General features: G+C 52.9%; 4 protein-coding genes across 4 annotated transcripts; 2 read left to right on the top strand and 2 right to left on the bottom strand.

Annotated features, from left to right (window-relative positions):
- The first annotated feature begins 5147 nt into the window (after nucleotides 1-5147).
- CHC_T00005886001 (hypothetical protein) lies at nucleotides 5148-5435 on the top strand. The gene has a single exon (XM_005717484.1). It carries the CDS (start codon nucleotides 5148-5150, stop codon nucleotides 5433-5435), a length of 288 nt encoding a protein of 95 aa, XP_005717541.1.
- A 58-nt stretch (nucleotides 5436-5493) lies between these two features.
- On the top strand, nucleotides 5494-5886 carry CHC_T00005885001 (hypothetical protein). Its single transcript, XM_005717483.1, has one exon. The coding sequence runs from the start codon at nucleotides 5494-5496 to the stop codon at nucleotides 5884-5886; it is 393 nt and encodes a 130-aa protein (XP_005717540.1).
- A 2732-nt stretch (nucleotides 5887-8618) lies between these two features.
- On the bottom strand, nucleotides 8619-8948 carry CHC_T00005884001 (hypothetical protein). The gene has a single exon (XM_005717482.1). It carries the CDS (start codon nucleotides 8946-8948, stop codon nucleotides 8619-8621), a length of 330 nt encoding a protein of 109 aa, XP_005717539.1.
- Nucleotides 8949-10315: 1367 nt separating this feature from the next.
- On the bottom strand, nucleotides 10316-14218 carry CHC_T00008694001 (WD40-repeat containing protein). Its single transcript, XM_005717481.1, has one exon. It carries the CDS (start codon nucleotides 14216-14218, stop codon nucleotides 10316-10318), a length of 3903 nt encoding a protein of 1300 aa, XP_005717538.1.
- Nucleotides 14219-15647: the final 1429 nt, after the last annotated feature.

The raw sequence follows: 15647 nt of genomic DNA, 5'->3' as shown, positions 1-15647 counted from the left end.
ACGTCCCACACCCGCACGCTCTTGTCATCCGATCCAGATACCACACGTCTTCCGTCCTCACTCATCGCAACGCTATACACATAACCCGTGTGTCCAACTAACGCCTCCCCGACTTGTGCTCCCGTCTCCACGTCCCACACACGCACGCTCTCGTCCACGGATCCAGATACCACACGTCTTCCGTCCCCACTCATCGCAACGCTCCACACCTCGCCCGTGTGTCCAACTAACGCCTCCCCGACTTGTGCTCCCGTCTCCACGTCCCACACTCGCACGCTCTTGTCATACGATCCAGATACCACACGTCTTCCGTCCCCACTAATCGCAACGCTATCCACCTCATCCGTGTGTCCAACCAACGCCTCCCCGACTTGTGCTCCCGTCTCCACATCCCACACCCGCACGCTCGTGTCCCACGATCCAGATACCACACGTCTTCCGTCCCCACTAATCGCAACGCTATTCACCATACCCGTATGTCCAACCAACGCGTCCCCGACTTGTGCTCCCGTCTCCACGTCCCACACCCGCACGCTCTTGTCGAACGATCCAGACACCACACGTTTTCCGTCCCCACTCATCGCAACGCTATACACCGACCTCGTGTGTCCAACTAACGCCTCCCCAACTTGTGCTCCCCTCTCCACGTCCCACACCCGCACGCTGTCGACCATCGATCCAGATACCACACGTCTTCCGTCCCCACTAATCGCAACGCTATTCACCATACCCGTATGTCCAACCAACGCGTCCCCGACTTGTGCTCCCGTCTCCACGTCCCACACCCGCACGCTCTTGTCGAACGATCCAGACACCACACGTTTTCCGTCCCCACTCATCGCAACGCTATACACCGACCTCGTGTGTCCAACTAACGCCTCCCCAACTTGTGCTCCCCTCTCCACGTCCCACACTCGCACACTCATGTCCCACGATCCAGATACCACACGTCTTTCGTCCCCACTCATCGCAACGCAAAGCACTTCCCTCGTGTGTCCAACTAACGCCTCCCCGACTTGTGCTCCCCTCTCCACGTCCCACACCCGCACGCTCTCGTCATACGATCCAGATACCACACGTCTTCCGTCCCCACTCATCGCAACGCAAAGCACTTCCCTCGTGTGTCCAACTAACGCCTCCCCGACTTGTGCTCCCGTCTCCACATCCCACACCCGCACGCTCATGTCCTCCGATCCAGATACCACACGTCTTCCGTCCCCACTCATCGCAACGCAACGCACTTCCGACCTATGACCGCGGAAACTTTTCAATACTCTCCTCTCCGACGTACTCCACAGCCTTAACGTCCCGTCTTCATATCCCACAACAACATACCCCTTCCTCTCACAGAAAGTTGCGCACGTAGCTGTCGTCATGCTCCGTTTTTTTCTAGTCACTTCGGAGGTTACACTTCTTGCTTCAACGTCCCCTGCGCTCTGGCTCTCCGTTTCGAACTCGCCTTGTAATCGAACCATCTTCGTCTCCTTCTCAGCAGATTGCCTGAAAACTGTTACTTCTGCCCCGGAGAACTCCACCTGACATCCATACACTTCACCACTGGAATCCATGCCCACTTGAATTGCACCTCTCGCATATGGCAGAACGATCTGCTCCACCAACCTTCCATCGGCTCGCGCTACACACTCACTCACAGGCCGCACCCACGGCCGTGGTGCGTATCTCTTGATTTCCTCGAGTATCCTTTGCACGCTACCTAATTCTGATGCCTTGTGCTTGATTCTTCCGTACAGTTGAAAGTAAATCCCGGCACTACTTTCACCACAAAACAGTACACTCAGTCGCGCAGCTCTCATCATCAATTCCATCGCAGACACCGAATCTTCTTCTCCCGTATCCCTTAAAAGGCTCTCGCTTCCTCCCCTGTTCCTCAAAACGCTACTTAGATCCTTTACAGCTTCCTCGTATTGCCACACACTTCCTCTCTGTATCACTGTCTTCACCCATCGCGCTTTCAAAAATAGATTCTTCAGCTCCTCAGCACACCCGCCCTGTCTCAGAACGCGATATATGTTCTCGAAAACATACTTCTCTCTTGCATCCTTGCTCTCTCTGCCCTCGCTCTCAGTTATAGCAAGCAGTCCTCTTCCCTGCTTGCATACATCTGCCAACTTCTTGTACCAGACCATTACACTTTCTTCCTTCTGCGCCTCCTGCACCGCAAAATCGTGCGTCAGATCATGCACCCGCAACCCACCACAGCCCTTCTTATACTGCAGTTCCACTAATCCAACCCTTTCCATCTCCTTTGCATACCATTCCGTCTCCACCTCGTCCAGCTCCCACAAATCTCCAACCAAACTCAAAGGTATCCGGTCTTGCTTCTTCATAACGCACAGACTCCGGTGTATCTTTCGAAACGAAATATCACCAAATGTCTCCCCACTCCTTCCCACATCTGACTCCAGGATATCTAGTGACGTATGCAATGTCCCATCCAACGACGAATATCCGTCCTTCGGACTCTCCCCACGAATCGTGTTACGCCTCTTCATCCTCGAAAGGTACTCCCCCCATGCTTCTGATACTTCTTCCTCCCATCTTTCCCTCATGTACCTCACACTCGTTCCTGCCACATTCAGGGCAAGCGGCAATCCGCCACACATTTCCAGTATTTCACTCACGGCCTCCTTGCATCTCGCATCTTCCACTTCCCCTCGATTCGCCCCACTCGCGTGCACAAGCATGTCAACTGCTTCTTTCCCTTCTGTCTCTCTCGGCTCGAAAGCAACCCGCTCCCCAAGCTGACGCAGCTCCCTATCCCTCGTGGAGTACAGTAGTTTGCTCCTCCTTTCCCCGCTGCCCCCCGCAGTGTCAGCGAGAACAGACAACTTTTGAAGGATATTCGCGTCTATATCATTCACCACCCACACATCATCAATGATGAACAGACACACATGACTACAAAACCACGCTTGTACCTTCGCTAACACCCTTCTAAAATCCCTCTCCTCTCGCATTTTCGCAGCAGTCTGGTTGCCACCGGACGCTTCCACAATCAGGCACAGTTCTTCAATCAGCCCTCCCACGTTTCCGTCTTTCCCCAATGACATGAAGTACACTCCTCCCCAAAACTCCGCCTTAATCTCAACATCATGCGCAATCGCTCGTAGGGCACATGTCTTCCCGACTCCACCCTGTCCCACTGCTGTCGCACCCACTTGCTCGTTCCTATCTCTCCGTAGCACAGCCGCTTTTAGAAGCGACTCACACGTGTTCGGGAATCCATCGTTCCCCTTAGAATCAAGCTTCACACATATCGACGCAGGATTACGTTCGGCTCTTATTGACGCCCTGAACACATCACCCCTTCCTCCCCTGATCGACTCGACGGCCGCGCTTACTTGTTGAACACCATCGTGAAGGTGGTCCGCTTCTTGCTCGACTGCCGCGCGAGTATCGATGCTCGTGCTGGGTCGTAGAATACGATCGTGAAGGCGGTCGTCTTCTTGCTCCTCACTTTTCTTTTTCACCCACAGAAACACTCGCTCCACAAGATGTGCCCTTGCAAGAGGGCCGAATTCATCTTCCAGCAGGTTTGTTGCCCTTTCTTCATTTTCAATCCCAGTGATACCTGCCAGCTCTTGTAGCTCCCCCTTCACCGTATCTGTGCTCGCTTCGTGCTGTCGTTCCTCGCTAAAAAACTCCTCAACTTGAAAAATATTATTTCCTTCATCATCCGAGTACCGATTGGGCTCCAACTTTCTGCATTCCCGAATACTTAGTCTGTAAAACACCGGAATCAATATCGGTGGTCGCATCCCACTCCGTCGGCGTAGGAAGCAACGCAGTTCCCTCATCGTCCACTTTCGAGCTGCAAACTCGGGAGAAAGTATGAAAACACCGACCTTCGCAGACTCCATAGCTTGAGTCATTTCATCCTCTCCGCAGTCTCCGGGCTCCATCGAGGTTTTGTCGAGGAAGCAATTTAAACCTTGAGCTTGCAATTTCTCGGAAAGGGGACGTGCGATGTGTAGCTTGTCCGGGCCAGCATGGCTTATGAACACATCGGGAGACTGTATCTTTCGCCGTTTTCTACTTGGTCCCGCCTCTTGCTGGAAGCTTTCCTGCATTTTTTTGTGAATAGCTGAAGACAAGTTGGTGAGGTGCGGATTGTGTTAGGAGTGTGTTATGCGTGAGAACGGCAGCGGCTGTTAGAAAAACAGGGACGCGAAGGTTGAAGGCCGCGTTCAGCGCGCGGCACTCTTGTCGTTGTCGACGAAAGCGGAAACAGTGGCGACGGTCGTGTGCGTGCGTGTGGGTAGGGTGAGCTGATGTGCTTTCGCTTGTTCTTTCGTGAATGAATGTTCGTGTGATTCCAGCGAGGAAAGACGCACTAATCGTAAAGCATGAAAAGAATCATGAAACGTTGATTTACGTATTGTTGTTGTTCGGTCGAAGGGGGTTGGTGGTGTTTTCTGGGAAAGTGGGGTGTTGAGTCTCGCCGTAGAGTCCGGTGTGTCCGATCTGTCGACACTCGGCCACCTTCCACGCTTTGATTTCCTCCCCATCCCTTCTAGAAGCATCCACGCATCCGGCCCGGATTTCCCAGACAGTCTGCGCGCGCTTCCCTAAAATTCATATAAAATCTCCCACTACAGTATAACATCTCCCACTACAGTACTGCAAAATGTAATTTTGCACTAAAATTCCCTCACAACTGTGTTGACGTCACACCAAACCAACTTGGAGGAAAGCATAACGTTTACACGGCCATGTTGAGCGCAGGCTCTTGTCTGTAATTTGGCTGTAATTTGGAGAAAGCCAACAGTCCAATGAAATGGCTCTATGACCTCCACCATCGCTCGATTGTTGGCTGATGATGATTTAGGGTACGTACCATTGTAGAATTAATGATTAATCACTATTCTACCGACGACGGCGCAGCGGAGGGGCGCGCACCAGAGTTTGCTCTACTCTGTAGTTGACATAAAGTGGGGTGACCGGGTCACTGTAGACGCGACGAGACCCGAGGGAGGAGGAGACATTTCCCCGGATAACCTTGCTTGCCTTTTATTGCTCTGGTTGACATAAAATTGGGGTGACCGGGTCACTGTAAACCCCCGCTCGAGACACCACACGTCTTCCTTCTCCCCTCATCGCAACGCAACCCACTACAGTACCGACCTATGACCGTGGAAACTTCTCAATACTTTCCTCTCCGACGTACTCCACAGCTTCAACGTCCCGTCTTCACATCCCAAAACAACGTACCCCTTGCTCTCACAGAAAGTTGCGCAGGTAGCTCTCGTCACACTCGGGTTTCTGCAGTCACTTCGGAGGTTGCCCTTCTTGCTTCAACGTCCCCTGCGCTCTGGCTCTCCGTTTTTAACTCGCCTCCTAATCGAACAATCTTCGTCTCCTTCTCAGCACATTGCGTGAAAACTGTTACTTCTGCCCCGGACGACCTCAACTGACATCCATACACTTCACCGCTGGAATCCATACCTATTTGAACGTTTCGCGCACCGTAATATGGCAGAACAATCTGCGCCGCCAACCTTCCATCGGCTCGCGCTACACACCCACTCACAGGCTGCACCCACGGCCGTGGTGCGTATCTCTCGATTTCCTCCAGCATCTTTCGTACACAATCTGAATCCCGTGCCTTGTGCTTCACTCACCCATACAGCTGAAAGTAAATCCCGGCACTGTTTTCACGACATAATCGTACACTCAGTCGCGCAGCCCGCATCATTAAAATCATTGCATCCACTGCGTCCTCATCGACCCGTCCCCTTCCCGCCTTCCCGCTTCCTCTTTTCCCGTTCAAGTCTCTACTCAATCTCTTTAAAGCTTCTTCGTATTGCCAAACCCCGCCTCTCCTCTCTGTACTACTTTCTTCACCCATCGCGCACTCAAAAATAGTCTCTTCAGCTCGTCTACACACCCACCCTATCCCAGAACACGGTATATGTTTCTCGAAAACGTACTCCTATCCTGCGCTCTCGCCCTCTCCCAGAACATACTGGATCGATGTTCGTGGCTTGTGCACTAAAAGGTATGCCCCTAACCCAGGTGTCATACAAGTAGCACGCGTGCGGGAGCACAGCGCGCATGGTGCGATTCACGGTCGCATTACTCAAAACCAGTGCACATCACCGGGAGGCGGGGGAGGCGGGGGACCGTCAAGTTCTGCATCGTTCGTGATGCATTCAGTTTCAATAACAGTACGATAGGTACAAGGTTAAGTTAGGTACAAAGGTAAGTGGACTTCAATGTAGGCCACGAGGTTTGAAATGGACATGAGATTACCCGAAAACCGCAGCTACCATTCCACTCTGAGAAATTTGTCTCTCCGTATCTCTGGGCCTTAAAAGCATACCCCTCTATCGATTTGGAGAATGGTTGAGAGTCGTCACATGCGCAGATGGCATCTGGGTATGCTGGACAGTGTGCAATCGTGGACAAAAGCGCATGGTGTCTCGGACAAGAGCAGAAACATTGTACGGCACACTTGGGCACTCCACTGAAGTGGCGCACGAAACATCTCCAAGCGTGGCAACCGTGTTAACTGTTGCATATCGCTATTGCATACGCATTTCTTGGCAACATGTCGTACATATATTTAGTGCTGTATTGGGCGAAAGAGTACTCTGTACCCACTAGCAACAGCGAGGATAGTTTTCGGCCGAAAAACTCCGAAACGTGCAGGTAGTGCTATGAAATGCTGAACAACAAAGGCCAAGGTCGGCCGCACCTATTCCGGACCGAAAGGCGCTTGCACCGCGCTACGCCCGAGAGGCGCAAGCACGAAAAGCCACTGGGCGAGGAGGCTGTGACCTTCCTTCGCGCGGGGGCGGTTGGTGAGGGGGGGTAGGGAGTTGGATCGATGTGGGATATAGTAGGTGGTGTGTTGATGTGTTGTGGGGTAGTTCTACCTCAAACTGCGCCTCGCTCCTCAAGGAACTCCTCAAGGAGCGGTATGTTAATATAGGCGTTGGGCAAGGGTAGAGAAGAAGAATGGCTGCTCGGGCTGCGATGTCGCTCGGTGGCAAGATTTGGGCGGTGGGTGACGTTGGGGGGCAATGGAATACACGTGTGAGAGAAGGGGGGCCGAGAAATAACGAAATTGTTGAATTGTTGGCGTCCTGGGTCCTGGGTCCTGGGTCCTGTGGCGGCGTGCCGCATTGCTGCCTTTCAAATGTTGCGGCCGCGCGTACTACAAAAGGGGAACGCTGTATGCACTGCACCGTCTTAGCATCGTGCATACGTTATGCGTTGTACATACATACATACATACAGTCCCGTATGCACTGCACCCGCCTGAGCATCGTACTGTACATACGTTATGTGTTGTGCATAGTATGCAGCACTGTATACACACAGTGCCGCCTCCCGTGGCACCCCGCGTAGATATTAGTCTCAATGTACGTCACGCCGCCTTTCGTCATCATCCTCCGCCCTCCGCTCCGCATTCCCTCACCGCCCTCAGAGCCTTCCCGCCCGGGCTAATCCTCCGGCTTTTCCAACGTGCCCTTATCGCCCGCCCGCGCGTCTCCTGCGACCGCCCGCCGCCTTACACTGTCATGCCTCGCACCAGTCGCCTCGTTGCCGCGGGGGAGCGGGGATCGAGATCCGGACCGGGGTCCGGATCAGGTTTGCAACGTGCCTCATGATGGCGCGGCGCGTATGCGGCCGCCCAGCGGGTGTGCGCGATCAACACGCGCGCCCGGCCACCTGGTGGTGTGATGCGGGAGGCGCGGAAGACGGCGTGGATGCGCGGGGTGGAGCGCGAGAACGAGCGGCTGGTGCGGCGGACGAGGGCGCTCGCGGAGAGGGTGCAGGTGGAAGGAGGTTGTCGGATGGCAGAAACTTGGCAGGCCGCTGCTTGTTGGCAGCACGAAGGAGGTGGGGCAGAAAGGAGGAGGGGAACGGCAGCGAAACAGTGTCTGCACGTCGTGAAGAGTACCCAAGGGTACTGTACATAGAAGGCCAAGTTTATGGTAAACTTGAATGTTATGGTCTCGTTTGCCTTTTTTCTTCTCACACGTGTGCACCTGTGCGACCTGTGCACGTGTATCAATATCCTCTCAACTTTGAGACTCGCGCCCTGCCTTGAGCCGGTCGGCAACGCTTGCTCTAATCAACACACCCTTGATTTCACCAATACAACTACCTCTACATCTTTTCTCGCACGCGACTGACGCATCTGATGGCCAGGTGCCTGCACGTTATTGCTCAAGATATTATAGTGAGCACAAGAGTTCACTTGACTGCTGAGAGACAGCGATATCCCTTCACTCGTCAGTTAACCTCCATGTTGAATCCGTGGGCACCAAACCCACGTGGGTCATTGGCGTGGGTCATTGGATCACAATATCTTCTGCGTGCCGGGAGGGAGCGAGGTGGCGCCTCTGTCGCTTCTGTCCGAATACTTGACGCTGCTGTGATTGTTTCTCAGTCGTCCCTCTGCGTGGAGGACAAGCCTTTGCCATGGAACACTTATTACACGTCAAGTCTGCTTGCATCCCTCTAGAGTTGTTTACTGAGTGTTGAAAGGGAAGCAGGTCGATACTTCATACTGACGCATACATGGACTGCAACGTCCATCAAGCAGGCTTCTCACGAATTCATAACAAAACAAAAAGCCCTCCCCACTACCACCTCGCACAGTTGCAACGCAGTACTAATATCTCGGGCACTAAGCGGAGGGCGTGGGCGCCGAAGCAGCGAGACGACAACGTGCCTTCGACCTCATGGCTGTTATCATGAGCCCTCTTTCCAGTGCGACGTGCATGTGACGTGCGGCATGATGATGGCAGCAAAGAAAGGAGGTGGGTGATGCTCTCGGGGCGGCAAACGGCGGGACGGGGACTGCGACAGGGGTGCACTGCGGGGCGCCGTAACTTTCTCGGCGGATAGGTACAGCCCGTTTGATATGCAATGCAACGGGCAACGGGACGGTTAGAATCAGAGTTCAGTTGCATCTGGGGGCCATCCTGTCTCACCTTGTCCAATCATGTTGCAGGAAACGAGGAATGAACAAATGAGGTTGACGCTGCCAGAAACCGGCGCTTGAACGAGACGCTATTGGACGACCGCTAGTTGTACAATTGAAATGTGGAAATAAACACTCTCTATGGCACTTTCGGCAGGCCTACTAACAGCGACAAGTGTTTCGTGAGAAACTTTTTTTCTATGCTTGAAGCCCTTATGATACCCTGTGATAAAGAAAAAGAAAAGGCTTGAAGCAACTTGCTCGGATTTCATGCGCCGCAAACTACGATCGCAGTCGAGAGAAGAGTCGAGAACGATAATCGAGGCCGATATCATATCGCCACAAGCGGAAAAAGTGTGGGTATTTCGAAATATTTTGCTTTTTCATAAACGACAACAGTGCGGAGTCACGAAGAGTAATGATTATGCGTTCAAAAGTAATTGAAATTGTACCTCCACGGATAACAGTGGCTATCCTTTCGGGCGATTTAATCGCTCGGCTAAAAGCTAACGGTAAGCGCCTCTGGGCCTAGAATCATTACAGTAGGTCATAAAAATCTTCTCGTTTCCTTCAACACTCTTCCGGCCGATCCCCTCCGTTGCCTCCCCACTCTACCTTTACCCACCTCACCTCACCAAAAAGCATCGCTCACACTCCGAACGAAGCAACCCTGTCCCCCTGTCCACCTGTACATCCGTCTTCAACCGCGGCCACGCCTGTCGACCACCCGCCGGTCGCCGTCAAATCCGCCGTCGTTCACGCCCTCCGCACACGCGCCCATCGTACCTGCGTCGCGAGGCAACCAATACTCTTGCGATCGCAACGTCCCTTCGCGCTCGGCGCGATCATGCCTGCGAACGAGGACGTCGCCGTTAGGGAGGCCGCGAGCATAAAAGCGCGCCTGAGAAGCGTACAGGTCCTTTCAATTCCCATCCTTTCAATTCCCAGCTAACCTCAACCCCGAATCCGCGTGCACCGTGCGTGCACACCTGTGTCAATGCATCACAATACTGTACCTTCAGAGACCTGCCGCGTGGCACCTCTGTCGCTTCTGTCCGAACGCTTGATGCCGCCGTGAACGTTTCTTAGTCCGCTGTCTGCGTGGAGGACAAGCCATCGCCATGAAACACTTATGTCACGTCAGGTCCGCTCGTATCCCTACACTTGTTTACTGAGTGATGAGGGGAAGCACGTCGCTAGTTTATACATACACATCCAGGCACTGCAACGTCCGTCAACCAAGCTTCTCACGCATTCACTCACAACAACACAAAAACACCCTCCCCACTACCACCTCGCACAGTTGCAACGCAGTACTAATGTCTCGGGCGTCAAGCGTCCATCGCTTTCCGCAATTTACACCACTAGCTTCATGATAGCAACCAGATGACCCACCCTTGCTACTGCGACCCCGTGATCGTGGTCTATCTGCAAGTCTTCTGGATCGTCCAACTCGGCCAAGACAGCCTCAGACCCATCCTCTCGCCTTTGCACAATTCCTCCCTCCCTTGAAAAAATGTGTGATGTTCGTCCTGCGCGAGAAGCACCAGTACCCAAGTCTTCCGTCCTCAGGAACCGACTCTTGATTTCTCCCAAATCCTTTACCCTCCCGACATAAAGTGTGATCCCTCTCTCCACGTCCCACACCCGCACGCTCTTGTCAAACGATCCCGATACCACACATCTTCCGTCCCCACTAATCGCAACGCTATTCACTTCCCTCTTGTGTCCAACCAACGCCTCCCCGACTTGTGCTCCCGTCTCTACGTCCCACACCCGCACGTCCCCAGATCCAGATACCACACGTCTTCCGTCCTCACTCATCGCAACGCAAAGCACCCCATCCGTGTGGCCAACTAACGCCTCCCCAACTTGTGCTCCCGTCTCCACGTCCCACACCCGCACGCTCTTGCCCCTCGATCCAGATACCACACGTCTTCCGTCCTCACTCATCGCAACGCTATACACATAACCCGTATGTCCAACTAACGCCTCCCCGACTTGTACTCCCGTCTCCACATCCCACACCCGCACGCTCTTGTCCCCGGATCCAGATACCACAATTCTTCCGTCCTCACTCATCGCAACGCAAAGCACCGAACTTGTGTGTCCAACTAACGCCTCCCCGACTTGTGCTCCCGTCTCCACGTCCCACACCCGCACGCTCCTGTCCTCCGATCCAGATACCACACGTCTTTCGTCCCCACTCATCGCAACGCAAAGCACCGAACTCGTGTGTCCAACTAACGCCTCCCCGACTTGTGCTCCCGTCTCCACGTCCCACAACCGCACGCTCTCGTCATGCGATCCAGATACCACACGTCTTCCGTCCCCACTCATCGCAACGCTATAGACAAGACCCGTGTGTCCACCTAGCACCTTCCCGACCTTTGCTCCCGTCTCCACGTCCCACACCCGAATCTTCTTGCTGTCCTCCGATCCAGATACTACAAGTCTTCCGTCCCCACTCATCGCAACGCAAGCCACTTTCGACCTATGACCGTGGAAACTCCTCAATACTTTCTTCTCTGACGTACTCCACAGCCTTAACGTTCCGTCTTCACATCCCACAACAACATACCCCTTCCTCTCACAGAAAGTTGCGCACGTAGCTCTCGTCACGCTCCGTTTTTTTTCAGTCACTTCAGAGGTTACACTTCTTGCTTCAACGTCCCCTGGACTCTGGCTCTCCGTTTCGAACTCGCCTTCTAATCGAACAATCTTCGTCTCCTTCTCAGCAGATTGCGTGAAAACTGTTACTTCTGCCCCGGACTCCTTCACCTGACATCCATACACTTGACCACTGGAATCCATGCCCACTTGAATTTCTCTGGAACCGAAATATGGCAGAACAATCTGCTCCACCAACCTTCCATCGGCTCGCTCTACACACTCACTCACAGGTCGCACCCACGGCCGTGGTGCGTGTCTCTCGATTTCCTCGAGTATCCTTTGCACGCTACCCAATTCTGATGCCCTGTGCTTGATTCTTCCGTACAGTTGAAAGTAAATCCCTGCACTGCCTTCACCACAAAAAGGTACACTCAGTCGTGCAGCTCTCATCATCAATTCCATAGCATACACCGAATCTTCTTCTCCCGTACCCCTTGAAAGGCTCTCGCTTCCTCCCGTGTTCCTCAAAAAGCTACTTAGATCCTTTACAGCTTCCCCGTATTGCCAAACCCCGCCTTTCTGTATCACTGTCTTCACCCATCGCGCACTCAAAAATAGTCTCTTAAGCTCCTCCACACACCCGCCCTGTTTCAGAACGCGATATATGCTCTCGAAAACATACTTCTCTCTTGCATCCTTGCTCTCTCTGCCCTCGCTCTCAGTTATAGCAAGCAGTCCTCTTCCCTGCCTGCATACATCTGCCAACTTCTTATACCAGAACGTTACACTTTCTTCCTTCTGCGCCTCCTGCACCGCAAAATCGTGCGTCAGATCATGCATCCGTACCCACTCACAATCCTTGTCGTAATGAAGGTCTACTAATCCAACCCTTTCCATCTGCTTCGCATACTTTTCAGCCGATTCGTAGTCCATCTCCCACAACTCTCTTACCAACGCCAAAGGCATCCCGTCTTGCTTCTTCATAACACACAGACTCCGATGTATCTTTCGAAACGAAAACTGACGTAACCTCTCCCCATCGCTCCCTATGCCGGACTCCACAATATCTAGTGACGCATGTAATGTCGCGTCTAACGACGAATACCCATCCTCTGGACTCTCACTACGAAGCGTGTTACGCCTCTTCATCTTCGAAAGGTATGCCTCCCACGCTTGTGACTTTTCTCCCTCCCATCTATCTCTCATGTACCTGACACCCGTCCCGGCTACGTTCAGAGCAAGCGGCAAACCAGCGCACATTTTCAATATTTCACTCACGGCCTTTTTGCATCTCGGATCATTCGCTTCCTCCGGGTTCGCCCCGCCCGCAAGCATGAGCATGTGAACTGAATCGCCCCCTTCCCTTTCCCTCGGCTCGAAAGTCACTTGCTTACCGACGTGTTTCAGCTTTGAGTCCCTCGTGGAGTACAGAAGCCTGCTCCTCCTCTCTCGCATGTCTCCTGTGGCGGCAGCGAGAGTGGACAACTTCTGAAGAATACACGCATCTATACCATTCACGGCCCACAAATCATCAATAATGAACAGGCATACACGTGTGTTGAACCATGCTCGCATCTTGGTCAGTACCCTGCTCAACTCGCTTTGCTCTCGCATTTTCGCAGCCGCCTGGTTGCCACCAGACGCCTCTACGGCTATACACAGTTGCTCAATCAGCCGCCCTACGTTGGCATCTTTCCCCAAAGACATCAAGTACACTCCGCCTGAAAACCGAGCCTTGACGTCATCGTCGTGCGCAATCGCTCGAAGAGCGCATGTCTTTCCGACTCCGCCCTTCCCCGTTGCCGTCGCTCCTATATATGTATTCCTATCGGTACTTAGCACGGCCTCCTTTAGCCGCGCCTCACAAGTATTCGGTGATCCATCGATCCCCCGAGAATTTAGTTGCAGATATATTTCTTCGGGATTGAGCTCTGCGAGTATACAGGGCCTGAACAAATCATACGTACATCCACTTGCATTCAAAACTTCTCTCACTTCATCACTAGAGTCCTCCTCACTTTTCTTTTTCACCCACCGAGATACTCGTTTCACAAGATTTTCCCTTGCAAGATGGCCGAATTCATCTTCCAGGTCGTTCGTTGCCTCTTCGTCGTTTTCTATCCCAGTGATATCTGCCAACTCTTGTAGCTCTCTCTTCACCAGTTCCGTGCTCGCTTCGCGCTGTCGTTTCTCGCTAAAAAACTTCTCCACTTCAAAAATATTCTTTCCTTCATCATCCTGGTACCGATCGGGCTCCAGCTCTCTGCATTCCCGAATACTTAATCTGTAAAACACCGGAATCAGTGTCGGTGCCCGCATCCCACTCTCTATCGCCTCTCTCCGTCGGCGTAGGAAGCAACGCAGTTCCCTCATCGTCCATTTTCGAGCTGCAAACTCGGGAGAAAGAATGAAAACAGCGACCTTCGCAGACTCCATAGCCGTCTCCATTTCGTATGGTCCGCAATCCCCGGGCTCCATCGAGGTTTTGTCGAGGAAGCAATTTAAACCTTGAGCATGCAATTTCTTGGAAAGAGGACGTGCGATGTGTAGCTTGTCCGGGCCAGCATGGCTTATGAACACATCGGGAGACCGTATCTTTCGCCGTTTTCTACTTGGTCCCGTCTCTTGCCGCAAGCTTTCCTGCATTTTTTGTGAATAGCTAAAGACAAGTTGGTGAGGTGCGGAGTGTGTTAGGAGTGTGTTATGCGTGAGAACGGCAGCGGCTGTTAGAAAAACAGGGACGCGAAGGTTGAAGGCCGCGTTCAGCGCGCGGCACTCTTGTCGTTGTCGACGAAAGCGGAAACAGTGGCGACGGTCGTGTGCGTGCGTGTGGGTAGGGTGAGATGATGTGCTTTCGCTTGTTCTTTCGTGAATGAATGTTCGTGTGATTCTTGGAGAGGGAAGACGCACTCATCCTAAAACATGAAAAGAACCATGAAACATTGATTTATGTACAGGGGGGGACTCCCATTAGTGCTGCATTTACTAATGCCACCCTCCCATTAATGCCGGCCAGACCCACGAACACGAAAAGTGCCACGTGTCACACGGGTCCGGGTGTTATGCTGCCGTCTGTCCATCGCGCGTGAAAACATGTGAAAGCGGCTTCTAAGCCCGATCCTATTCACCGAACAGCGTTCACAGACCTTAGCTTGTCCTCCTTATGGATCCGGTTCCGGAAATAAAAAAGCAACGCGCCATCAAGGCGGGGGATCGTCAAGTTCTGCATCGTTCGTGATGCATTCAGTTTCAATAACAGTACGGTAGGTACAAGGTCAAGCAGACTTCAATGTAGGCCACCGGGTATGAAATGGACATAAGATTACCTGAAAACCGCAGCTACCATTCCACTCTGAGAAATTTGTCTCTCCGTACCTCTGGGCCTTACAAGCATACCTCTCAATCGATTTGGATGGTTGCGAGTCGTCACATGCGCAGATGGCATCTGGATATGCTGGACAGTGTGCAATCGTGGACAACGGCGCATCGTGTCTTGGACAAGAACAGAAACATTGTACGGCACACTTGGGCACTCCACTGAAGTGGCGCACGAAACATCTCCAAGTGTGGCGACCGTGTTAACTGTTGCATATCGCTACTGCATACGCATCCTGGTGCACACGGTATATTTATGAGAAGTTTTGTTACGTACCACTCTTTTTTGGAATGTTTGTTACGTACCACTTTTATGAGCCCCTTTTCTTAGGAGCGCTAGAGTGATGAAGAGGTGAAGAGAGCGTCGTCGCAATGCCGTTAGTTTGATCAAAGGGAGCACGTTCCCTGACAAGCACAGCATCTTGATGGCATCCTTAGCCCTGTGCGCAACCGTGGGCCGATCTCACAATGTAAAAAACTCAGACTCTGGGCGCCTGCGTATACAGTGCCCCTCCCAGGAGTGCTCATACACTGTCAACGCCCAACCAGACCGCAGGGCAAACAACGGCTTGTGGAACGTACTCGGAAAGTGGGAAAACTCAATCTCACTCACTCCTGCGAGCTCGGCCTTTCCGCGCTTCTGACGCTATGGGGCTGGACGGCAAAGAGCGAAGCTGCCGCGACAACAGGACAGGTTTTG

This window comes from Chondrus crispus, genomic scaffold (assembly GCF_000350225.1).
Source record: "Chondrus crispus Stackhouse genomic scaffold, scaffold_321, whole genome shotgun sequence".
NCBI lineage: Eukaryota > Rhodophyta > Florideophyceae > Gigartinales > Gigartinaceae > Chondrus > Chondrus crispus.
This window is presented reverse-complemented; position numbering and strand designations above follow the sequence as displayed.

Excerpts from the sequence above, each read along its gene's own strand:
- CHC_T00005884001 (XM_005717482.1), bottom strand. The coding sequence starts at position 8,948 with ATGCAACTGAACTCTGATTCTAACCGTCCCGTTGCCCGTTGCATTGCA.
- CHC_T00008694001 (XM_005717481.1), bottom strand. The coding sequence starts at position 14,218 with ATGCAGGAAAGCTTGCGGCAAGAGACGGGACCAAGTAGAAAACGGCGA.
- CHC_T00005886001 (XM_005717484.1), top strand. The coding sequence starts at position 5,148 with ATGACCGTGGAAACTTCTCAATACTTTCCTCTCCGACGTACTCCACAG.
- CHC_T00005885001 (XM_005717483.1), top strand. The coding sequence starts at position 5,494 with ATGGCAGAACAATCTGCGCCGCCAACCTTCCATCGGCTCGCGCTACAC.